Source organism: Micropterus dolomieu, linkage group LG02 (genome assembly GCF_021292245.1).
Source record: "Micropterus dolomieu isolate WLL.071019.BEF.003 ecotype Adirondacks linkage group LG02, ASM2129224v1, whole genome shotgun sequence".
Classification (NCBI taxonomy): Eukaryota; Metazoa; Chordata; class Actinopteri; order Centrarchiformes; family Centrarchidae; genus Micropterus; species Micropterus dolomieu.
The window spans coordinates 27,520,108-27,546,849 of NC_060151.1; the positions used below are offsets into that span (position 1 = coordinate 27,520,108).

Consider the following 26,742-nt stretch of genomic DNA (forward strand, 5'->3'; position numbering starts at 1 on the left):
TATTTCCATGGGTGAAAGAACCTTTATGCTACAGTTGTTTGCATGCCTATCCCCCTGGGATTACTCAACAAAAAGCCGTAAATATGCAAAGCAGATTAATTAGTTTCCCAAGGTCACCTGAACAGAAAAGTGCTCCATGTGTTAATAAATCAGCAATGTATTACCTGAAATATGATTTGTCTGCAGACGAATGAATGTCTGCAGATGAGTTGCTGCACGGGTTTTATTGATATTTGCTCAGGAGTTAACAAGGCTCTGTGCGAGGCTTCATTTAGCCAAAAAGTATTTCTGTTTAATCCACAGCCTTGAAAAACCGCAAGGGTTGGAGTTGTTAGAGCATCTTAGTTCTGGTGGCTTTAACCGGAGGGTGTGCGCGCTGCACCTCAGTCCACAGTTCATTTGAATCCAGTCCTAAAACCCCTGCCAAACCAACAGACTCAGCGTGCTGACTCAAGACGAGGCTTATTAGCTCTAATCCCTGGCAACCCTCTCTGTGTTTGTATTATCAAATAGGATTAGACTGATACCTGTACGTCGGTTTACCAATATACTGGCTCAACTTTTAACTTTTATACACCAACAAGTCAAATAATCCACCTGCGATATGACAGCTTCCTCTTTGACAACAGATATGACTGGAAAACCTGCAAATACATTTTAATCAACATTGTACGTTATGTTTATATTTTCTAAATGTGTTTTTTGAAAATAAATTCTTGTCTTAAAGGATAATTGCTGTATTTTAAAGCTATTTTAAAGCCCAATTTTCACATATTTTGGTGTTGAAATTATAGGTACGAAAAGTCATTTTCAAGCCTCGAAGGAATACGCTGCAGCCACTGCAGCTGGTTCACGGCTGCCAGCTGAAGCCATCTACTGCATGAAGTTGTACCTACTAATTATCCTTAAAAGGCCTAGTGTATCTTACAACTTTTTGCTGAACATTTAGTTGATGATAATAGATGATGACCATTGAATAACTGAGGCAAATCAACCTGCTTTACAAACTGCTAACAATTTAAATTAGTGTCAACAATAAGAAGCTTCAAAAATATCAATTAGTCTTCAAATCAAGCCCCTATGTCATGTATTCATTTATTTATTTATTTTTGTCTGACAAACAGTCCAAAACCTAAAATATTCCATTTACTATCAAATAAAAGAGAGAGAAGTGTCAAATCCTAACAACTGAGAAGCAGGAACGTGGAAATATTTGGCTTTTCTGCTTAAAAAAGAGCCTAAACAATTACATGTCTGTCCATCAACTAATAAGTTAAGTGACAAGTTGTACTACAAATCCCACTGCCATTCAAACCTTACAGAACATACACTACCGTTAAGGTACAACATTAAGTCCTGCATGTTACTAAAATGCTTAAATGGCTTTATACTCCTTTAGCTCAAGTCTTTTTCCTGAAGTTTTACCAAATATCGCATGTCTAATCTTGATCAAACACACACTTATAAGGAGCTCTGCAGGTCTATCGTGTCCTTTAGCAGGGTTACTTAGAAGTGTAAAATACCCTCAGATGACTATGATCAAGTGAATGGCATACAAACCCACTTAAATGGACCATTAAAGAGAATTAGGCACATCATAACCGCAAGATACTGTAGCACATTACATTGAATGGCTGATTAATTTCTCACATGTTGCTGCAAAATAAAAGACTTGAGCTGCAGCCTATACGGTAATTACAAAAATACAGAATTAACCGATTAATTAACTAATCCTGCTGTGAAATATTTCACTAAAAGTTAATGATACAGCTAAACTGACTTCAGCAGTTTGCCCACAGGCCAAGGTACATGCCAGTACTGCCCTCTGTTGGATTGTGTGACTCATTGCATGTATTGACAGGTTCCCTCATTCCAGTGTTGCACCACAGGATGGTACAGTGGTGCATTTTTAACTGATGACAGCAGTAATCTAATGAGTTCAAGCAGGAGCGCCAGTGTTTACTAAGTACAAGTATCAGTGCTGGGCTTAGGAGTGGAGTGTAATTTTGTTAAAGAGTGAGATCATGTTCAGACCAATGGCCACATACTGACACGTGTGTCTTTCCAGAAGAGCAGATGAAGCAACAAAGACACAAATATAACATCAGGGCTGTTAAATGGAAGCAGGAGTGTCATATTGCAGCAACATCCCTCTTGTGTTCCCCCTGTGAATGTGAGGCAGGACATTTTAGAAGGTGAATAACAAAATGAAAAACAAACAAAGAAAAAGATGAATTTGTCCAAAATGCTACATGATTTCCTCCATTCTGAGGGTTAATTATACTTCACAGAGTTTATTGATCTCATGTACAGCGGACAAAACTACAACTTGCAGATAATTGCTCCAGGGTACTTTGGAATCAATACTGTGCCAACATATCAGGCTGTATTGGAAAGTCTCTGTGTGGGTGATTGCTTGTTACATCAATCTGGCTATAACAGAGAGCCATTTCCTAGTCGCTGCCCTGCCCTGCTCTTTGAGTGGAAAGAGTCCCAGCAAACTGAGGCAGATATTTTGCTCTGATTGTCCAGTCCTGGCAAATTTCAGGCATTTTAAACAAAAGGCGACACCTAAGCTGTTGGTAGAAGTTTTTTGAAATGAGGCATCAGCCTGAGTGGTTTGGGTTCTATGGATATCCACTGGGGACCAGAAGGCAAGCTTCTCGCACTGGATGCAACATCAGAACTGGCCGCCTGCGATGGTAGATGATGGTAAGGGGATTGTTGTCATAGGGTTTACTTAAAGAGGTGGGGAGAGCATAGGAGGGTGGGTATATGGTTGTTCAGTGGGAATCTGTAGCAAAGCATTTTGCTGGTTTCTCCGGTTGGGCGCTAGCGCTTCTCCTGAAGATTTCTGGGTGTTTTTTGATGGTTAAGATATTTTAAAGGTAGGTGTTGTTTACTACTACTTATTTACTTCTTATTTGCCCGCTTTAAACTGTTTTCAATTGAAAAATATGTTAGAGGTAGAGGCTTAAGGAAAATTTACATATGCAGCCCTGACTTTATTAGCAAAAATAGGTTCTTCCATAATGCTGACAATTAATAATAGCATGAATGCTAATTTTGTAATGATTGTGTCCCTTTAGCATCAGGATGATTAAAGTTTAGATTAAACAGTGGCTTCCAGTTCCAGCTCACAGTTATCTGCTTTTTGGGGACGAACATCACCCATATTGTAATTTTTGTGGAACGTTCGGATTTTACTATGAAACCCATTAGACCTAACTCAATTAGATAGACCTCAGAGAGACGTGACTTCCCTCACAGACTGATTCATATTCCGCATTATTTCCACAGAGTCATCCAGGAGGCCATGCCAGGCAGCCCAGAGAATATCCCCCTGGGAGAGTGCACCCTCTCCCAGTCCAGGGACCAGCTGACGCCCCCGAGCCGCACAGAGAGCACCGTGTTCAGCCTGTCCCGCAGCGAGACCCTATGGACCACAGAGATCCCTCGCAGCAAGTGTGAAGTCTTCTGGTTCCCCATACACCTCATGTCCACCGGGGGAACCTTCCTGGCATGCGGCATTATCATCAGCGGCCTGTACTTCGCTGGCCACTGCAGGAAGATCACCACCATCCTGGGACCGGCACTGCTGTCCATTGGGCTGATGGTTTTTGTGGTGGGTGTGGTCCTCATCCCCATCACCAAGGAGAACAGGAAGCAGTCAAATATGAAGAAGCCCCCCAGTTACTACAGGCCTCCGGTGTTCAATCTGTGATCACACGGGTGTTGACATTTTGTCACAAACTTCATGTTTGAAAGTGAGAAACTTGGATTGATATGATCCTTTCAGCATGGGAGCCTCTGTGGAAGCTAATTATTTACAGACTCTGCTTGGTGACATTTATGTTGATTTTTCTGATTTCCCAGGATTGACTACACTAAGCACGTATTTCAGTCTCAAGTGTGCATGACAACATTTGCATCTATAACCATGGCTGTCGAAAAGAAGGTGAGAGCACAAGGACAACAATGTGCTGTATAAAATGCAATTATTCACACACAGTTTAGCAAGGTTACTACAATAGGAAACTGTCCTTATGAATATTCATGATGGAAAAGTGGACAAGGGGGATTTCCTAATGCTGTGTGGTACAGTATATGCCAATTCATGAATAATTAAAAGTTGTGAGAGCTTATAATTTTCACATCCCAGTTTACTGTGTTGTGGTGTTTCCACTGAAATCCTTATTGTGGAACTGAGTCACTGAAGGACACTTTGAATCTAAATGCATTCACCCTCAAATGTATGTAAAGGGAAACAATTTGACTACTGTGACCTGAAAGCACATTTTCATAGGATTTAAATATTATGAGGCAGGACATTTTAATTAACCCCTTCAGACCCAGAGTCCATCACAGTGGACATAAAATATTCAGTCTCAGCCATCGGAAAAGCTCTTAGAATTAGACTTTGGCCTAGCTAGCAGGTAGATTGTATTTAAAGCAGCTATAATCAATATGGAATGGATCATATGGCTAATTGTATTTCAAATTTGAATACGCTTTATTGGCATGAATGTTAAAGTTAACTAACTAACTGTTGTTCAATAATTACAGTATGCTTACACAAGGAAACAAAATAATCACAATTACGATCACTGTTGTATTTTAAAAGGATTTCCCACAGTGACAAACCCACAGAGAATCATCACCTGCTCGGCTCTACAGAGCCTGAAGCATCTTTCAGTTGTAAATTATGTTTTTTTTAACAAGGAATACAAATTTTTGATATCAAGTTAATATTGAGAATGTAATTTTGGTTATTGTAGGCCATATACAGTACACTACAGTACATCTGAGAATCCTCCAGATGAAATCCCTCAACCACTTGGCCCATGAGATGTTTGACCCGACGTGAGCATGATATGTGCTGTGGGTTTCAAGAAAGTCTGTTTAGAAGACATCAGAACCCTAACTGGCCTTTAAACATCTTAGAGCTGAGACGATTATTTGATTAGTTCATCTTATGCCACCTTTTAAGATGAAGCAAATCCAATGCACTTTTTGGCAAATCCAGCTGTCTGTTCTCTGTGTTCGTCCACAGCCCTAGCTCTGTAAAAGGTTAAAGATTTAAAGTGGCTCGGACCGAACCACACAACACTATTCCAGCCAACTGGCAACAGGTGGCGTTCGTGCTCTTGAACAAGACATGGGGTAGTGGGAGTGAGAGGGACGGTAAATCTGGCACATGCTAACGGCAATGGAGAAACATGTTCAAGAAACAGTCAAAGAGGAGAAAGTCAGAAGACTGAACAGAGAGTGAAAAAAGAAGTTCAACGACCAGGAGCTTGCTCAGGCACCACATGTGCTAAATTAATACAGAGAGGATAAACACTGTCGAGGAGGCGCTTTAACATTGGAAAGGTAAAATTTCCCATTGCTATACGCGACGCTATATACAGTCAGAAAGCTCAATGTCCTGCTTAGCTGACCTTTTTGCCACAACACATGCCAATAGGTGCTCTCACTTCATTTTTACTACACTTTTTACTACACATTTAACGACACATGAATTAACAGGACAAACTAATGGAGCACAGCTACACTTATTAATTAGCTAAATACACACTAATGACATTCATCTGAGACAAACATTAAACATTATCAAGTGAAATACATAAAGGAAAATTAACATAACTTATGAATACAAAATTATCCAAAAGATTAACCATATTTTCTAATTGGCTCTAACATTCCAGCCCCTAATTGTTCCTGTGGACCACAAAACAATTACTCTTTTACACGTTGCTGTTTCAAACAACGACCTACTGTGTTTTTGTGTGGAAGAACGGCCAAACCGCATAGAAAAAGTGACGATTTTGAATACACCCGTGTATGTGTAGACAGGACCTACCTCAGGCAATAGACGCTATGTCTTCTTGTTGTTGACATTTGAATTTGTCTAATTAGGCTTTGGAAAATTGTAATGGGCTTTTTTTTTTCTTTTTTACTATTTTCTGGCCCAAATAATTAACCAAGAAAAATAGATTAATAATTAATGGAAATAATGAATAGTTACAGCCTTAGAACAGTTATAAAATAAAGTAATACTTAGTATTGAGATATTTGCCAACAAGACAGTTTTCATTATAAAATAACAAAATGTAGGCTTAACAATACCTGCCTATGTGTGTGCACAAGGGCGTCACTTTGTGTTGAAAAGTGGTGGGGACACTGAACATCCTATTAGGGGTGTGGTAAAACTCTGAGTCCACGTGATAATGCACAATATTGGAATCAGTAGAACAAGACAAGAAGATACTCCAGTACTATTTAGAAGAAATATTCATTGGTGAAATCTTCGATTGGGGGTCTGGGGGTCCTCCTTTGAGCATTAAACTCTTAATTTCCTGCATTCTAGAGATATTTTCAGGTGGCCATGACAAATCAGATTAGAAAAAATATTATCACATATAATGCAGTAACCAGCAGCTTGTTTTTTTAGGCTAAGTGACTTTTTTTGGAAAAGGCAGATCTGTTTGTTCTATATTTAAATTGCATTCAATGTTTTCTTATTGTGCAAGTAAACTTTCTCATAGAACTTTTATTTGTTATTCCACATTTCTTGTTGAAAGCTGTAGAAAGAAACAGATATGAAGGGGTTAATCTCCAATAGGCCTATCTGATGGTGCAAATAACCATCAATTAGCCTAACAAATTAGGAAGAGAACACACAGTAGCCCAGCAGGACAGGCTAGACTATGTAAAATAGTGGTGGTGCAATAAACACAGCCTACAATAAAGAATACTACAGTGTCTGTGCATCACCGTCATGGGCTGTAGGCCTACTATAACTCCGTGTCCCTGAAGATCAATTTGAATGTCAAATTATAGATTAAAACGTCATGAGCGCCTGGTGTCATTTACATCAAGGCATCCAGAACGCATCACTGTAGACTTTTCATAGGCTAAAGGACAACATATAGCCTAGGCCTAAAAGGAAACTGCCTATTCAAGACGACTATTTGTCTGTGTGTTTAAGTCATATTTACATTGAATAGCACTGGGGAAAACCCTTGTTTACCTTCACTTTAAGGTGGGGCGTTTCTCTACAGGTGCGCTGCCTCCGCTCAGGTACACAGGATGAGGCATCCTCCCGTTATACAAGCTGTAAGCAGCAGTATTGTTTCCACGATGGACCTGCTAAAGTGTTTAGGTGGGTGCGTGTATCTATTTTTGAGCGCAATCGTATTTGACGTTATTGGTCTGATTCTCCTTTTACTCGGAATATTCGCCAATCTGCGCATCGACGGCCGCTTTTATGGCGACTTCTTGATCTACTCCGGCTCACTGCTCATTTTCTTCAGCCTGGGCTGCTGGCTTATGTGGTACGTGGGGAACATCCCTGTGTCGGAGGACGACGGCTTTAAGCAGACGAGCAGTATCGTGAAGCTGGCCAGGGCTTTATCCACGAAGTTAAGCCAGAAGCTCAAAGGGGAAGAACGTGTGAAATGTGTTGAGGATGAGGACTGCAGTCAGGGGGGATCACCTCCACACAAAGCCAGCAGGGTGACGTGGGGCAGGTCAACAGCCTACCACAATGAGGGGTATGATGGCAGTCTGGACTCCATCACTATGGAGAAAGAAAAAGGAGAAAAACAGGAGATCTAAATGAGCACCACCTGAATGGGTACCTTCATATAAAAATATTCTTTCTGTGGGTTGAATGTGGGCATGTCTGCTTTGATAAATATCATTTCAACTAAATTTGCTGCAGCAGAGACTTTACTATTTAATGAAGGATGCTGAATATTATGGTTGTTGGCATCGTTGGCAAAACTTAATGGCTGTAAGCAGATTCTCATATAACAGTGATGATGTCCACAGGCAGAGCTGTGGCCCGATTTTACAAAAAGGGCTACTGTGGTCCAAGTTCTCCCTCGAAAAGTTGGAACTGACACTAAAAAGTCTCTATGTTTTCATTTTCTGTGTCACTTTATTTTACAGGTGTGAAATTTCCTAACAATCCCGGAAATAAGGTGGTACTATTTAAAAGGAGTGTTCCCTTGGTGTACAATTAATCAATCCCAATAAATTGCTAGTGTGACCTAGAGTGTATTTTAGTCAGCTCACAGCAGGTCAGCTGAACACGCCATAAATGTGAAATTGGTCTACAGGAAAGAATACAATTTAACATTTAAGAATAATTTAAGTTTCCATTAACAAAATACTAATGGATGAATTATAACTTGGTTTGAAATGAGGAAGTGACCAAATTATAGGCTACATAAATGTCCAAGAAACTTCTAAGGAACTTATTTTGAAAACGTGGACTTTTTGTATTTTATTTTATTCATTGAGCTGTATTTTATGTACATTTTATTTCCAAACATTAAGTTCAAAACACTGTTTTTCAACTCTGCCAGGCAAGGCTGGATTACCAACCAGACTACCAAAAAGGGCAACTGCCAGATGCCCCAGACTCTTAGGGGGCCAAAGCATCCAAGTTCACCATGTGGCAATTAGTTTATGATAATTTAATTAATTTCCAAATCTGTTAATTAATATTGTATTCACCACTCAAGCACATTATAACCTAAAATGACAAGGACCTCAAGGCAACACTTAATTATTCTAATCTAATTTTGAGGCCAGGTCAAGGTTTCAAGTTAAAATCTAGTTCTGGGACCTTTATTATTTCTTTTTACATTGTGCTTACATGGTAAATTTTAAGAAATAAAGTTGTGCTTATAATTAACTTAAGCTCATTTTTAAATACTAACTCATGCACAGAGAATGGGAAAACATGGAAGCCAATATGGGCTAACAACTGGTTTTCAGCCCAGGACCCATTGGTAGGTTAGTCCAGCCCAGCTTTATTTATTTATTTGGTCAAAAGTGTATTGATTTATATTAAATATGCCAAATACTTGAATACAGATCAGTGTGTGATCAGTAGCAGTGGCCATGGTCCTGTTCATAAGCCTGCAATGCCAAAGCATGTAAACTGTAACTAAAGTTTGTCTTCTTAGAAAATCTTCTGTCGTTTCCACCCAACAAGAGGAAATGTTACTCCATTGATATTCTCCTATCCTTTCAGCTTAATATATCACTAATGCTTTAGTACATGTTCCAAATACATGTAACATATTTTATACATATTGCAGCTGCTACCAGACAGAGTAAAGCCAAGTAATGTTTGCTCTTTGATTTGCTGTCAAAGCTACTTAAACACTGGTCAGACTGGTTTGTCTCTGTGGTGTGGTGTTGGTTAAACAAAAGTAAAATTCCTCAACAGAAGGTCATGTGTGCCTTAGGGCCCCATGTAACTGTATATATAAGATGCCTATTAACGTCTCTATTAATTACATCCATAGATTGGAGTTGCATCGTTTGCCAATGTCACAGTCCTGCCAGGGTATAATTTATAACAGGTGAAATGGCTTTTAATTCAAAGTTAGCATGACTGAAAGCCTAAGGCACTCAAACTCCTGACAACATTACAGAAAATAAAACATATTTTGTCACTGCTGTGTACACCTGCCCACTTACGCAGGAGAGTAAGTCAAAGCTGCAGAGCAGTGACAAATAGTGGCAGCTTAACTGGTCAAACAAGGTTCTTAAAGAGAAGTTTCCATGATATGCATTTCCTCTATATGTGACAGTCACTTCACAATAGCTATCATTATTATCATTGTTGTAGTGATGCATGATGATGCCGTAGAATGTTAAATATTTAGGGAACGTTTGAATGTAGTGCGTCCACACTGCAGAGCTGCCCCCACACTAGGGTAAATATATTTAATCTCTGAGTGTGAGTGAAGTCAAGGGGAAGCTTTGAACGACCTGATAAAAGATGCAACACACTGATGCAGCCCTGGATAACTTTGGATTCATTAGCTGGCTGATTATGAAATATATGTGCATAAATCTGTCACGCAGGTTACAGACAATGGGTTGATGTGTCACATTAATGACTGGAAAGGTACAAAACAAGTCGGCCCTACAGAGGAATGAAGATCGTCTGTGGGGCTTTCAGCTGTTGTTAATGAGCAGCACAACCTGTTGTTGTGGTTGGATACCAGACTTGCCAGTAAGTCTTGTGATATGATTGAAATGTAAGGTGTGCTGAGTGAAAAAGAATTATCTCGGAAATAGGAAAGCCCTTTTTGGAGAGAGTTGCTCTCACTCCTGTCAGACGTTCAGACGACATCCACCTGTCCTGTCTCACCCAGCCCGATCATGGCACAGAAGAGCGGCACCGTCGTCTTCTTGTCACTGGCTGTGATTTTGGACATCGTTGGCCTCATCCTCTTGCTCATTGGGATCATTGCACCTTTGAGTTTCTGGGACTTTTTTGTGTTTTCCGGACCTTTGCTGATCTTCCTCAGCCTGGCCTTCTGGATATTCTGGTACATGGGGGACCTCACTGTGTCTGATGAGGAGCTCAATCTGATTAAACCTGATATACTGTGACTGCAGTATGAGTGAAGCTCGCCTGAGTCAGAGGTGTCGAAGCAACATGACGACGAGGAAGGAACCGGATGGTCTGATTGAAGCAGAAGCTTCATCAAAAATCATGACTTTGTGACACCTGGCTCTCTCTGCTCCTTGAGGGTTTGCCTCAGTGAAGTATGGGTGATAAATCCAAATCCGGGCACGAGCAGGAACACATTTGACTAATCCCAGGAGATAAAAAAAACTCTATTCCACCCTTTGACTCCAGGGTGAAAACAACTTGTTGTGTTGCATGCAGTGATTCCTGGACTTTGTTGGAAAGGAAAATGTATTTCTCAGCACTTTTATTGGGACTTGTTTATCCCATTACTATCACATATATACACGAGTTGATATTTACATTTCCAAATGTCCCTGCATGTTCATGTAACATGGAAAAGCTTTTGAAATTAGAAACTAAACATGCTTTTAAATGACTGTTGTTATGTTCTTTGTGGGGCTGCGCTTCCATTAAAACTAGCCAAACAGGCAGTGTAGGTTTTTTGCTCAGGTTATTTTAGTAAGATCCACCCAGTGCAGAGCCCAACACAAAGAATTAACATCACTTTCACACAGGCAAAACTACTCAGGTATGTAGAGAGACAAGAAACATGTTTGTTGGAGCCATAATGTTTTTTGTATTATTATCATCTAAAACACTGTCACCGTTCTGACATTGAACACGGGTAGAGCATTGATCTAGAAAGTGCTTATAGCTAAGTTCTATACTGAGGTATGTCGTACAGGAGGCAAAGAGTTTTTGACCGTGTGTGTGGCAGCATATCGTGCTTCTGTGAATTTGCTGAATGGAAACATCATAGTGATTAAATATGAACATTGCTGGTACCTATGCTACATACAGTGTGCGGGGACATTGGTTTACTTTTAGCCTAGAACATGTGTCAGAAACAAGTTTAACCTGTATTTGTTTTGTTAAAAGACACCACATTTATGTCAAAAACTTACCTCATTCCCAATTCTCCACCGCATGATCAATGTCAGAACTGTATATGCACACATATGGTGACAAAGTTTTAGAAAAGGATAACCAAAAACTATATTATGGATCCAATACACCGGTCCCTAATAGTTAATGGCAAGAAGAAATAAACAATTTAATACATATTTATATAATGCAGCCAATACATCCATGTGAAAGTAAATCAACAAAACCGTAAAAAAACAAAAACTACATTAAGGCTCCAACAATGTTTCCTCACGAAGCAAAAAAGCTCCAGCACCTAATTACATGTGCCAAAGGGTTGTACCAATTAGCAGCTTTCCAAACGCTGTGCGGTCTGTGCTCCAGTTTGTTCACCACAACAGCCAGCGAGGAGAATGAAACTAATACTTTGCTAAGCCCAATTCTTCCCTGCCTTAATCAGCACTCAAGGCACCATTAGCTCCCTCAGACTTGGAGAGTGTTATTAATGTGTCCATTTGGTTCCTGCCTCTGAGAGAGGAAATGGAGGAGAGGCGTAATGGGTCTCTCTCTCTCTCTCTCTCTCTCTCTCTCTCTCTCTCTCTCTCTCTCTCTCTCTCTCTCTCTCTCTCTCTCTCTGCAAAGAGATGGAAACTCTGGTGCTCAGCCCCCCCACTCCCACAGGACACCGCCTTCTCTTCTGTGCTGAAATCCCCAAATTGTCTTGATGGTATATGTTGTTATAATCTTAATCACAATAGCATCTACCAGGAAAAGGTGCAGATTATAAAAGGATCTACCTTGAGAGAAATTGAGCTTAAACATACATCCTGGTTGACTGTAACTCAACTCAAACAATGCAGCATGATGGAGCATAAACTCTTTTGTAGATAATGCTGAGCAAATATTAGGTTGTGAAACCCAATCATGTGGTTTGAGATGGCTTTGACTAATAGTTAATCCCCATTAGCTTTGCCACAGTGGTCACCACTCTTCCTGGACTGTCATGAAAGTGGGACTGACTGTCACCAGTGGACAAACAAATGCTTACCACAATTACAAAGAAAGTACAATAAGAAACAAATATTTCAAATGTCGTCAATTATAAAGGTTTTTCATAATTCAGATGTGGGTTTCTAAATGGCCTCATTAATTAGTCTTGATATGAATTATTACCTGAGATTGGTGGTATCAAAACGAATTGGTTACTTAAAGAAATCAATCTAATGTATATGAATGTATTCTTAGAGAAAGATTGGGTCCATTAGGTGGCTCATGTTCTGTAATCTGCACCCTACAAATGCTGTCATAAACAACCAGATACATGCTGTTATACTTCTGCTTTGGGCACATAAATTTGTCTTTTGGCAGGTGATGAAGTGATGATATCGTGTTCATGGTTGTGCTGTTTGTGAACACTATTTCAGCCTAAAAGCTCAAAATGGCTGAGTTCATGATGTCATCTTTGGAGGATTGTGAAGGTGCATGTCTCCCTCCAGTGGTTGAGTTGAAGTTAGAGGTTGATGTGACTTGCTTTTCTTAACAAATGTTCCCTAAATAAAATTTAAAACATATTATTCTACTTTATCTATGAATGACCGACTTTTGGCAGGTTTGTCTCTTCAAGAACTCAATCTGTGCACATTAAGAGTCATAGCATTGCCTTTTCATAAGTATACAGTGACAAAGAAAGTATTCAGATCCTTTACTTAAGTAATACCACACTGTGCACATACTCTGGAAGTAAAAGTCCTGCATGAAAAGGTAAAGGTATGTCAGTTTAATCAGGAAAATTTACTAAATGTATGAAAAATAATCAAAAAACTTCCCCTGTGACTTTTATATTATATATTCTATCATTAGATTATTGTTACTCATTGACTACATTAATGTAAAAGCAGGATTTTACTGCTGTATTTGTTTAGGTGGAGCTCATTACGGACTGCAACTAAAGATTATTTTAATTATTGATTAAAGTGATGATTATTTTCTCCATTTATTGATCGATTGTTTGGTTTGTAAAGATTATGAAAATAGTGTGAATTCCTGTGACAATTACCCAGAGCCCAGTGACACCTTCACAGAGCTTGTTTTGTCCAAGCAACAATCCAAATCCTAAAGGAGAAGCTGGAAGTTTCATAAAAAATTACTTAAACGATCAAAATAGTTGCCAATAGATTTTCAGTCAATCAACTAATTGAATAATAGATTGATTGTTTTAGCTGTACTTGTATAAACTGTTGAGTAATTTAATTAATAACCAAACAGTTTATAAACTCTTCATGTTTCATGTGCAAAAACTTGAAAAGTAGTAACTAAAGCTGCCTACTTTTGCAATAAAGACAATTGTATGTATGAAACAGCTTTAGAGTTGCAACAAACACTAATTTTAAATGTGGGTTTATCTGCCCATTACTTTCATTATTTAATAAATTAATTGCTAAATCTCTAAAATGTGAGAACAATCACTGCTTGAAAAAGCTTGAAGTAGACATTTATTCATGATAAATGACTTAAATCGCTTCAATTTATTCCAGAAGCCTTTTGTGTTATATTTGTTCAAATTCTCCTCAGTTGCAGCCCTAAATGAGCTCCACCTAAACAAATACCGCAGCTGGCCTATTTGCCTGACGACTTGCACGCACTCCGCCCGTGCGCTCACTGCGCATGAACATGAGTTTTTGGGGGAGTGGCTTTGGAGGGAGGACTTCAGTGAGGGGGTGGGATTTCGTAGGTTTGATACTTTGACGATCTAGCCGTCTCTTGTTAGTTCACAAATGTTGCCTTCCCTGGCTTTCAGACGTTGACTAACTATTAAAAACTTATTATTTCTGCTCTGTAAAGATTTCGTAACCTTTGTGGCACAAAGACGAATATTTTCTAAATTTGTATAAATATTTCCACAAAGAGGAACAGACATATTTAGTATTACTGTGCATTTGCCTTGATGATGATACAAACCAAATTCCAGCATGTAGGGTTTTTTGGCCTTGGCTCTGTGGACATTTTTATGTATTCATGACTTTTTAAATTAATGTTTGCATAGCTAAGTCCAAAAATGTGAAACACATGTAACAGTGCAACAAATTCAAAAGTACTGAGTTTATATTTACAACTATAATACAATGCATTCAGTTTACAATTTTTATTAGGTTACTTTTTGCTTTGGAGACCCTTGACTTTATAAAATGTATTGTTTGAACTCTTTTGAAAAGGCAAATAAGTTTCTTATATGCAAATTTACATTTACAGATTTGGCCACATAATAAGAAGATTAATCAAATACACAGAAGTTTTTTTCTCTGATTTCTCATTTTCCAGAAGACCAAACAATATATTCTTCCAAAGCAAAACAAAACATTGTTTTCAATATTTTTATAAAGAAAGGCGCATACGTTTTTCCTGTGTCTACATGAACATAATGGTAAGACTATTATGCATGCGTTAATATCCTTGCTGAATTCAACGAAAAACTATTCATGCTTGAATTGACTGGTTGCACGCACACACTCCGCTCCCGCAGAGACTGTCCCTCGGTGTTTACAAACAAGTGGCCTACAGATGGCAGGGTCACTCACCCTGGCCTGCAAACACACCAGCCCAGGATTACAAACGTGCAGCCCCAGCAGGGTAATATGAAGTAGGTCTGTCTGTCTGTCAAGGCAACAAGATTTGTTTGCACAGATTACAGACTGTAACCAAAGAACTTAACGGTGCTCATTTTAAAGATAGCTAACCTCATCATTACAAAGTAACAAGATGCTGCAAAGGGGGCGACGTGCAAAACCAGACATGGATTCTGTAGTGGAGGAGGAAGACCACCATGCACCGTGGCTTTGCACCGCTGCGACGTGAAGACTGAAGGGAGCTGGATCCTGCAAAATGATCACACACATGCTTTTGTTTCTTGATTTCAATACATGATTAGTCGGGGATGTCGATACGTCATCATAGATGATCTATACTTCGTGATTATTGTGACTGTGTGCACGTGTAAACCGGTGGTTCCACTCTTATGAGGTTACAAATGTATTCTCCACTTCTTACTTCTCACCAAGCAGCATATGCGCGTATTGCTACCCACCAACCGACCTTGAATGTGTCCTCGGATTAATTCTCACGCGTGATTGGTCGCGGTCGCGGAGCTGCATCAGCTTCCGGGATTGCCATTGGTAGAGCGCGCTGTCGGTAAAACAATACCCGCCTCCTGCTCCGTTTGGTTGGATCTCTCTGCTACCCTTTCTCTCGGCGGTGGGTCGGAGCCGCTGTCCCTGGCCTCGCATGTTCCCCTCTAAATTCCTGTTTTGAATTTGATGCCCCTCTTGTAGATTTGCTCCATTTACACACCTCTGAAAAGGCCACAACCAGGCGTCCGTGTACCCGGTGTTTTATTTGCCCCCAGTATTCGGCGTTTAGAGACTTTAACCCGAACATGGCCGTGGTGAGCGGATCGTCTGGGCCGGTCGCCCGGCTCGAGGGCCGTGAATTCGAATACATGATGAAAAAGCGCTCGGTGACCATCGGCCGGAACTCGTCTCAGGGCTCCGTGGACGTGAGTATGGGCCACTCCAGCTTCATCTCGCGGAGGCATCTGGAGATATTCACCGCCAGCGACGACGGCACGGGCAGCGGGGATTTCTACCTGAGGTGTCTCGGTAAAAACGGGGTGTTTGTAGACGGAGTATTCCTCAGACGGGGCGCCCCTCCTTTGCAGCTACCACGAATGTAAGTCCCCCCTCTGTCTGAACATGTGGGTGCTAGCGTCAGTAGCAAGCCGGCTAAAGTTAACAGTTAACAACATTGGGTTTATAATGGCCAGCAGGGTCGAGAGCACCACGTGTTTTAGCATGTTAGCAAGAACTCCGCATCCTGTTCCCTATGCCATTTTCTTTGTTGACATTTTTGTTAGCAACAGTGTTAATTAGCCGCCTGCTTTCAGTCCACATTCCTTCTTGTGGTTAACTTAGCGTTAGCCACACAAGTTACCACAGTGCTGTATTTGAGCTAGCCAAAACAACCAAGCTAGCTCGTGGCTAAGGGGTATGCTATTGTTGATATTGATTAGTGGTAGTTTCTGTGTCACGTGGACACAGTTGACTCAAAAATGTGCGTCTCGTGATAGTGTAAACATTCGTCTGTGTTGTCAGGCAAACATGTTAGCTAGCAGTTAGCTGCAGCTTCTCTGTAGTTTTGAATGGAGCTCCTCTCGACCCTTAAAACGTAAACAAACACGCCCGTCCCCGCCCTGCCGACTCACAACAGCAGAACCTGCGGGACCTTTGACCTCTATTCAAATCAGCCGAAGTCATGCTAGCAAGTGTATTTAATCAATAATTTTCTACAATGAACAATTAAACAATAATTCTTTCGCTCTATGTTCGTTTTAAAAGTTAAAAACACGTTTTTGTCAGGGAGGTTGGTTGAGCTTTTGTTTCTAAACTATGTTCTGCATGTTGTAGCTTGCACCGTGCCAGTGTTTAACTTGTTGATAATGTAACATTTATCACACCAATGAATCTATAACCCTGATCTGTACTGGTTGTAAAACGTGGCTTTTGTATTTCAGTAAACATGTGTTGCTTGGTTTTGGATGTTAGCCATGTTTGTGTGACTAATACAGATTTCTTCACTGATAAGATCAAGTATTAAAGTAATGATAAATCGGGTTCTGCCAGGTATGTTGGAGTACTAACCGAAGATGAATCGAAAAACAATTTAGCTAATAATTTCATTGTTTAGTCATTTAACAAACAACAAAAAGGAATTAACATTTGCAGGTTTGAACTCCTCAGATCATCTCTGGTGACAATTAAAACAAACCACTTTGTTTACATTTTCACCATACAGATTTATTTGAGAGTTAGCAGGCCAAAATGTGGTAGCTGTTGATTCTTGTGATGTAGACAAAACTACCAGTCTCTGCCAACATGGGCCAGACTTCCCACACTGCTCACAGCTATTGTGCAATGCCTCAATGTGAAACCACTTTTTTGTACTGCACAAAGACGAGGCTTGTTTTAACTAGCAATTTCTACTCGCTAAATTTTTTTTTTTGTAGCTGAACACAGGGTTGATAGTTCATCAATATATGCACTGCTCTTACCCACATCATACATATAGCAGTAAATTTTATTATGCAGGCACAACAAGGAAGGAGCAGCAGAGGTTACAGGTATTTCTCACACCTACTGCCAATAAAGAGCTTTTAATCAGAAGCCATCTTTACTGCTCAAACTTGCATAAGGAAGACGCTATCTAGTATAGGCTTGCATGCTTTACTGTAATCCTCAAGCTAGAGAGCACACGCAAACGACCCTCACTGTCCATGATGAGACGGGTGTAGCTTCAGATGCAGATTGACAGCATGAGAGAACTTGTAGAGCTGTGGCCCAGGGGACAACTCTGTTGTATTCCAGGGATTCCTCTTTGGTGATGTAAACAGAAAGAAGCAGCCTCCCTTTCCCCTTTCTCTCTCCCCTCCCTGTCCTCTCCCACACCCGCAAATTCGCTCCCAAGTTGGTGCTCTTCCTATCTTCTTTTGTTTACATTCTTTTTTTGTGTGTGTGTGTGTGTGTGTGTGTGTGTGTGTGTGTGTGTGTGTCTGGGTGTGTGTGAAGAAAATCAAGTGAAAGTTTTTTAGTTGAACAAGCTTTGTTTGTTGCCATCTTCACAGCTTAGCAGCATAGCAACTGTGCGTTTGTGTTTTAGGAGGTCAGGCCCCATTGTTCATACAGGAGGGAAAATGGGGTTGATACAGAGAGGCTTCCATGAATGCATGCTTTGAAGGGCATACTCAACAACATGGACATCACTTTCCATAACACCCAGCCTCACTCAGATAATTATAACTGTCTTATTATGAATTCAATTATGAAAATATGCTGAAATGTTTAGTTAATTAAGCAATTAGTTGACTAAAGGGCTGAGCATGGAACCGTAGTACTGAATTTTTCTAAATGTAGATTTGAGTTTCTGTAAGTGTCTAGTATCAGATTTTAGTATTAAATCCTTGTTCAGATCATAACTCTTGATTACTTACTCTTTAATCTGATATGTCCTTATCTAAATCATGAAGCTAGGCTATATATGACTCTTCCCTAGCTATGTAGATATCCGAGCAATACTCAGCCCTCTTGATCGAACAATTTTGTCATAGTTTTTTTTCCTCCTCCTTATGCTTTATTAATCCCTGAGGAGACGTTTTATTAGTTCTCCGATTTTAACCCATCCTAATTAAGAGCAGTGGGCAGCCACAGTTTAGCACCTGGGGAGCAGTTAGGGGTTCAGGGACAGCTTCAGCAGTGGTCTGTGCTGGACTCGAACAAATTAGTTTTTTAATTAGTTTTGGTCGTTCAAATGCAAAACAGCTGAACAGTCACTGGTCCAAGCTTCTCAAATATGAGGTTCTATATCATTTGAATTGAATCCCTTAGGGTTTGAATTGTTGGTTGGACATTTATAGACTAAACAAGTAATGATAAATTGAAACAACAATCGGTGGATTAATTGATAATGAAAATAATGGTCAGTTGCATTGATATCGACAAGTTAGCATTTACCACCACTCCGGTTTGGAGATTTCTGCTGTTTTGAATTCAGAATGGGTCACCTATGTGATTCATGTAGATCAGATTAGAAATGTGCAACTAAACTCAACTTCAGTTTCGACACTAGGCCAATGCATTCTTATTAGTTATACTGCAGGGGAGGACAGGGTAAGATGCACTCCTGGTTTATCAGTACCTTCATGAGCAATACTGTATCATATGTAAAGGTACATTTTCATTTAATAAATCTAGTTATTCTGTTAGCTTGTGACCAGCGCTAGAGTAATCCTGAAAGTGAGTGAGCACAAGTAGCTTATTTAAAGAAATAATAATCATCTCTGGGCCATTTTGCATGCCTGACGACTCAAACATGTTGAAATGGTAGCTCTGATGTCCTCTTCTCAAAATCCCTGTAAAACAAAAAATTACAAACATTTAGCCACACACCAACCAAACTGTGTCCAAAACATGGAGGATTGCAGGCATTTGTCTTCCATCTGGTTTACTTATTTTATGAGACAGCTCCTGGCCAGATAAGCCATTTAGACAACAACAAAAGTTCTTATAAGGCAGCTTGTGTTAATACAACATTAAACACTGATGCGTTACAGAAAGAACATGTGGATATCCATCAAACCAAGACATTATCTGGGTGGCCTAAATGTTTTCCTTTGCGAAACCGTAGACTATATCGGCTGTGAAAAAGTTAGCTTTAATGAGACCTGATATGAGGGTAGTGTGTTCTCATCTATGTTAAATGGCCCCATATATACTAAAATTTTGTCCCACATGCACAGCCTAAACCAACACATGCTGCCTATGTATTACACTGTATTCAGTTATCACAGTTGCTCTGGTTGACAGTTGAGCTTGTTTGTGTTGTCACTAATATTTATGCTCATTGACAGCATGGTGATGGATAGGAAAGAACATAAAAGACATATTAGATATTTTACTGTTCATTGATTTATATTTAGATATGATTGTCCCCACTCTGTCAGCTACACGCAGCCGCTAGATATTGAGGAAGGCTCTGATGTTTATTTAAGGAACTTCCACAACTTTATCAGATCCACAGAGAAGTCTGTACTCTTCCAGGAAGGGTGCTCGGAGGGCATATACATAATGAAAGTGTCTCCCCTCACCAGTCTGGCTCCAGGAAGTGTTTTAGTCTCCTCCTGTGAGTGGCAAAGCTAATTTCAGATGTAGGTGTCGGGGAAACGGTTCTCTCAGCAGATGCCAGCTCTGCGAGGGCCTGGCGGAGAAAAAACTGCTGTGCCTGGCACTGTTTGACTAAATGAAAACCAATGTGTGCCTGCTCCGTCTCCAGGGTGTCAGACAGCCTGATCCTAGCAGTGATTTAGACGAGTTCCTTCTATTCACTACCATCTGTGACAGTTGAAGATCTCCCTTCACCCCACGTGTGTGTGTGTGTGTGTGTGTATATATACACTTCTACAGAATATCAGCCGTGAGCCCATCTTTATCAAAACCAAAATATTAATTTTCTCCTGTTGGCAATACTCTTGCATTCCTGAGTCCATTTTGTTGGTTGTAGTTTTTTAATTCAGTTGCATATCTAATGGAGAAACATTGATAGAAATGTTTCAGCGGTAACTTGTTTGTATGTCTTGGAATCAAACACTCTCTGTATGTCACAATCATCTGTATTTTTCGACAAGAGAGCTGTACCTTTTTCAACAGAAGATTATAGAGATGAGAATTAAACATTTAAATCAAATGCACACCACATAGCCTAATCCGACATTACGCTGTAGAATTGGTGAGGTTTGGAAGGTTTTTGGCGCCCCTGTTGCCTCACTGATGAGCGATACTGGAATTTAGATGCCGATACCGGTGTCAAGTTTTTTATGTTTGTTTTTTACATTAACATTACACAACATAAACTACGTTTTAAAATAAGGCTCCTGTAAATTTGTTTTTTCAACCAAGATAAGCACATTTTTATGGTCTTGCTGTTCATCAGCTGACACATACGCCGATACTATATATCTGTGATAAGCTTTTATCAGCCTGACCCTGACTTATCGACCTAGCTACCATGTGTGATGTGTTAATGTTTCTGTTTATCTTTATCCATGATTTTTTTTCTTTTCCATCTACGGTGTCGAATCCAAATCCGCATTACTACTCAGATGGTCATGATTGTAGGCTCAGCACGGCTCGCTAGTTCACTCGATTTTACCTTAATGGGGAGAACAACAGTCACCTAGGACATGCCGGGCAGCCTCATTGGACCATAATTCAATGCAGCAACGAGGCACGTTGCATTTAAAGGATAACGGAAATCCATACCCTATTTTCTGCAGCGTGTTGAACATCATTGTGGAAAATGTATTCAAGGGATGCTGGGTACAAAAGATGAGTTCCACATTTGGGTGATCCAAGTCTTAAAAAACTGCTTGAGCATTAAGTTCATTGATTCTTTTCATTATTAATTGACCACCAAATTATTTTGTGTGATTCATGTAGTCTAAAAAATGTAAAAAGAAATGGCAATAGCTTTTATGGACAACACATTTCTAAACCACAGAGTAGAAGTGCACATGAGGCTTTTTTATTTAATTTTTTTTTTTATAGTAGCTGACCTGATGGCTGAGGCTCCTGAGCTTTAAGCGTGTCTTTATATTTACCACTCTGTCCTCAATTGAGGCCACCAGACCCCCCCAAAAACACCAGAGCAGCTCCAAGCTTTGCTTCCACAATGCAGTAAAATGAGATAACTGATAAATCCTCTGGTTTTTGCTACTTGCAGCAAAGATATTCAGTCAGTGTTGGGAGGAAGAAGGGAGCTTCATCAAGCCATTGGATCAGTATTCAAATTTAATTAACGTACACGTTGTTTCTTTTCTCTAATTAAAGTCAGCCACAACGGTTCTGCCGCAGCTGAGGTTTATGTGGTGTTATTAGGTACGTTGAGATTTGATTTGCCTTTTAAAATGCTGTTTTCATTAACACCTGCCTCTTGTCTCTTGTTTTTTACTTTTACAGGTGCACATTCAGGTTCCCCAGTACAAACATCAAGATCACATTCACAGCGCTGTCCAGTGGGAAGAAAGTGAAGCGCGAGGCTCCAGAGTCCCCAGTGAAACCAGTACAGCCTCAGATCTCCCCCCTGACCATCAACATTCCAGACAACATCGCTCACCTAATGAGCCCCCTGCCATCGCCTACTGGCACCATTAGGTACGCACTACTGCAAAGTATTATGCATTCACTGGCTTGAAGCGGGCAGGGAGTGACGTTTCTTAGCGCAACATATGAGTATCTGGAAATCCTCCTCACAGCTGGTGCTGAATCATTTAGCATTCATTTACCACTCTGGTTTGAGTCTATTTTTTTAAAATGTATCTGTAAATTTGATCAGATTGGAGGCAGTTTTAATGAAATACAAAAATCCTGATTAACAAATATCAAATGGGAAAAATAAATGAGTTTACTAAGATTTAATATGTTCAGGACTTCTTACCATCTGTTCGGCAAATAAAACAGTACAACAGTTTTCTGATTCTAAGCACGTTGATCGGTGCACGGTGGTAAGAAAAGTCACTCCCACGCCGTCCCTTGTTGACCTTGAGGTGTCAACTGACCTTGACCTGATGGTGATAAGCTTAGGCTTAGTTCACCGGCTGTGGGGTTCAGAGAGGAAGGCAGCTCCATCTCAGACTCGTAGATCCTCTCAACCCCTGATCTCAGCCAAATGGCTAAAAAGCAACAATGTTTCTTCTGTCATACAAGTCACATGAAGGTTATATTATAATGTGTTTACTGTTAATGAAAGAGGCAGCAGGTGTAGCACATGGAGGAATCCTGAGCTGCTGCCTCTTTGTTTGGTTTACGAACATCTCCTCAGTCCCCTGAGTACTGAAATGGGCATTAAATATGGAAATTGTCCTTTAGATGAAGTCTCTTCATCCCCTGGTAATATAGAGTATTAACTGGATAATTAGACTTCATTAAGATTTGAATACATTGTTGCTTTAGGCTTCGAAAGTGACTGCAGTATTTCCAGACAGAGGTTGGGCGAGTTGCATAGATATCGGCCAAAAGCGTGCCACTGCAGCACAGACTGCAGATGAGCCGAGCCAGGGAACCTACCTGTGCCCCTTCTGGGAAATGAAAAGCTAGTTTATATTTTTGGTTTAAGCACTTAATCCAAACCTGTAGTTGGTTGTTTATTTCTTGATTTAGTGTAAGCAATCTCTACAGCAGGTTTGTTGGCAGCTGACCGTAGTGTTGTGTTTTCCTGCAGTGCTGCTAACTCGTGCCCCTCCAGCCCGCGGGGGGCGGGCTCTTCAGGCTACAGGATGGGTGGTCGCATGGTCAGCTCTGCAGAGCTGCAGCTTATGAATGACAACTCTCAGCCTGAGAACGACAAAGACGCCTCTGGAGGAGACAGTCCCAAGGTGAGAGCGCGACAAACATCCAGTCACTCTGTCAGGGGAAGATTTCTTTAAACCTGACCTTTTTAGTTTGACTCTGTTTAATATTTCATCACATATTTCACTGTGGAGTGTGATGTTGACTCTGTTCACTGGTGTCACTGACCTTTAATAAACACCCACAGGGCCCCTATGTAAATCCCACTCAAACAGGTTTTAAATGTGTCTTTAAATATTACTCTTGACACACAACATTTAAGACACTAACAAATTATTTTACATTCTTTATTATAATCTTGCTGCTTGTCAATACAAATTATTGAAAATTATGAGAAAAACATTCCCCTTATTCCACTAATTTCAGAGGAATATATTTAGTGCAAGTATAAGAAGGGCTTCAACAAATGGATTTATTGATTATTTTGCTGACTGTTTTCTCTGTTAATGTTTTGGTCTTTTAAAATGTCAGAAAGCCCGAGGTGGTGTCTTCAAGTTGCTCTTTTTATCTGACCAACAGACCAGCTACAATATAAGACAAGGAAAAACAGCAGATGATCACATTTCAGAAGGGACTGTCATGTCTTAGGCATGTTTGCATTACAAATGATCAAAAATTTGCCAATTGTTTTTCATTTTAGCTCTAAACATAACGTGTTATATTGACAACATGGTGAAAACACTCCCATATATATATATATATATATATATGCATGCTACATAGAAAAATATAAAATGTGTTATGCTTTTTATGTTTTATATCCAGTAATGCATTAAAAACATCTCCAGAGATACTTTTATGGCATGAAAACAGTTTTGCAGACAAACAGTACAGTGGCTGCAAGATTCTGGAGGATATTCAAATCATACTACTTACACCGAGAACTGTGAAATTAACAATTTATGATGCAAGCAAACTGCATGCAGCATGCTTGTGTTTGCCTCGACTGCTCTGTGATGAATGATAGTAAGGGAGTACCAAACGGGTCATACGGGCAAAAAATGAACTGATCAGGGGGAAATACTTCGCTCTTGTTGCTGCCAGTTTGATTTTAGAGCTACAGACTGACAGGCAACTATTTCTATTAGGGATACACCGAAATGAAAATTCTTGGCCGAAGCAGAAACCGAATATAATCATCAACTAAGAATATATTATACGTTTCATAAATACCGAACAAGGTTTTTCACATTTTTTTTCTTTTTCCTTTTAGTTTTCCTTTTTTTTAACTATGGCATAAATTAAAAAGTCAAAATGTGGTTTTTACTCTGTGTTTCCCACATGATTTGGAGAGACTATGGTGGGTGGGTCCAAGGCCCAAGAGGTTAAGTAAATGTCATGTGTCCATTTACTATTATAGTACACATGTAATGTGTTTTATACTTTCTGTGAATACAATCCAATTAATCTTATTACCATCGTGTATAGACACCTTATTTTGGGCGTGGTCACATGTGTATCCTCGCACTAAATTCATCAATTCCGACCCAACTTGATAAATGTTGTATGTGGTTCTCATAAAGCGTAACATGAAGACCTCACAGCCTCTCTTCAGGTAGGACTCTCATACTACAACACTTGTCTTTGTAAAGAGAGAAACTGACAGGATAAAGTCTCTAACCTGCCTGTCAGCTCGCTCTGGTCCGTTTCAGTGGATTTACCATAACGTTCTCACAAATGAGTGAGAGAAACACTCAAAGCGGGTCAGATTGTTTGTTGCCTTTTCTAAGAAGTCAGCCACAGATGGAGTGGATGTGCCAGGAGACAATTCAGCATAACAGTGTCCGCAAACGGCCATTTTTGTGTCTTTCTCTGACACTTTAACAGGCTTCCACACTGCCGACATGTCAACGTAATTGTTCGATAAAATTTACTCGGTCTTTTGACTTATTAGGCCAAACATGCTATTTTCAGCTGATTAATTTCCATAGCTGAACACTCATTTCAGATTTTCATTCAAAAATGTCAAAACTTTGCTGGTTGCATCTTCTTCAATATGACCATCTGCTGCTTTTCTCTGTTTTACAGATAATAAAAAAAAAAAAACATTAGTTGCAGACCCAAGCCTTTATTGTCTATAAAAAATCTTTGCTCGGGCAGTTTTACACGATGAGTTAGATATTTGACAGCTGGTTGATGAAATGAGGACAGTTTGTTTGTGTGAGTGTGATCTTCTTCTGATTAGTGGAACTCGAAGCCACAGCCACACTAACTCATAAATCTGCATTTGTCCTCTGCTCCACAGGATGACTCCAAACCTCCATACTCCTATGCACAGCTGATAGTCCAGGCCATAACGCTGGCTACGGACAAACAGCTCACACTAAATGGTATCTACAATCACATCACAAAGAACTACCCCTACTACAGGACTGCAGACAAGGGCTGGCAGGTGAGCTCTGACCTCATGTTTGTCTGTTAGAGGACACTTTGACTGTCAGCATGATGGCACAAATATAACAGACCTGTCGAAGAGCCTCGTTACTCCTGCCTTGCCTCTGTTGCAGAACTCGATCCGTCACAACCTGTCGTTGAACCGCTATTTCATCAAAGTGGCGCGGTCGCAGGAGGAGCCAGGCAAAGGTTCGTTCTGGAGGATAGACCCGTCCTCGGAGGGCAAGCTCATCGAGCAGGCCTTTAGGAAACGAAGGCCCCGGGGCGTCCCCTGCTTCCGGACCCCACACGGACCCCTCTCCTCCAGGTCTGATTGTACCCCACTGTCTCACACTCGTGCTTTGATCCATACACAGGTTAAAACGGTTCACTGCAGTCTCCCAGAGTGCCTTGCGTTCATCACCCAGTATTAAAGGAAGCATAAATGAGCTCATACAGTTAAACAGCCTGTTAATAACTACAGAGTTCCATTTGAGTCATTGGGACAATCGTTTTTTGCATTTTGTTGCACGTTTTACAAACATTATTTAAATAATTAAGTAATGTGTTGATATCCCCTAATGGTTGTAAAATTTAACAGCACGTTGCATTATTTACAAACTCAATTTCACTCTATAACTTGTTATATTGTGACAATAAACCTACCTCAATTCTTACATTTGTACTGGTTGCAGTTGTTTTGACCGTACTGAAATGTCTTCCTTCTCTGTGCCATAGAGCTTCATTGTTGTTTTAAAAAAACTATTAAAACCTTCAGTCTGGCCACGATGACGGAGCTCATCGGTTAACCTGACTTGTCTGTCTGACTCTCAGGAGTGCCCCGGCGTCTCCCAATCACTCGGGGGTTCTTTCCGCTCACTCCAGCGGCATCCAGACCCCCGACAGCCTTTCACGGGAGGGCTCCCCGGTTCCCCTGGAGCTGGAGACCCCCGCAGCTCCTGCCCCGGTGTCCACCACGGTGGTCCAGCCCAAACTGGCAGTCATCCAGGAAGCACGCTTTGCACAAAACACACCAGGTATGAGACCCCCCCC

At 40.3% G+C, this 26,742-nt stretch overlaps 2 protein-coding genes across 2 annotated transcripts in view; both read left to right on the forward strand.

Moving 5' to 3' along the window:
• The first annotated feature begins 3,316 nt into the window (after positions 1–3,316).
• On the forward strand, positions 3,317–3,724 carry LOC123983611 (phosphoinositide-interacting protein-like). The gene has a single exon (XM_046069893.1). It carries the CDS (start codon positions 3,317–3,319, stop codon positions 3,722–3,724), a length of 408 nt encoding a protein of 135 aa, XP_045925849.1.
• Positions 3,725–15,589: 11,865 nt separating this feature from the next.
• Positions 15,590–26,742, forward strand: part of foxk2b (forkhead box K2b) — a 15,549-nt gene continuing 4,396 nt past the window's right edge. Inside the window, exons 1-6 of the mRNA XM_046041539.1 lie at positions 15,590–16,093; positions 21,928–22,122; positions 23,189–23,342; positions 25,562–25,708; positions 25,824–26,017; positions 26,524–26,726. Coding sequence (XP_045897495.1) covers positions 15,801–16,093; positions 21,928–22,122; positions 23,189–23,342; positions 25,562–25,708; positions 25,824–26,017; positions 26,524–26,726 — 1,186 coding nt within the window. The 5' untranslated portion in view covers positions 15,590–15,800. The remainder of the gene's footprint in view (positions 16,094–21,927; positions 22,123–23,188; positions 23,343–25,561; positions 25,709–25,823; positions 26,018–26,523; positions 26,727–26,742) is intronic.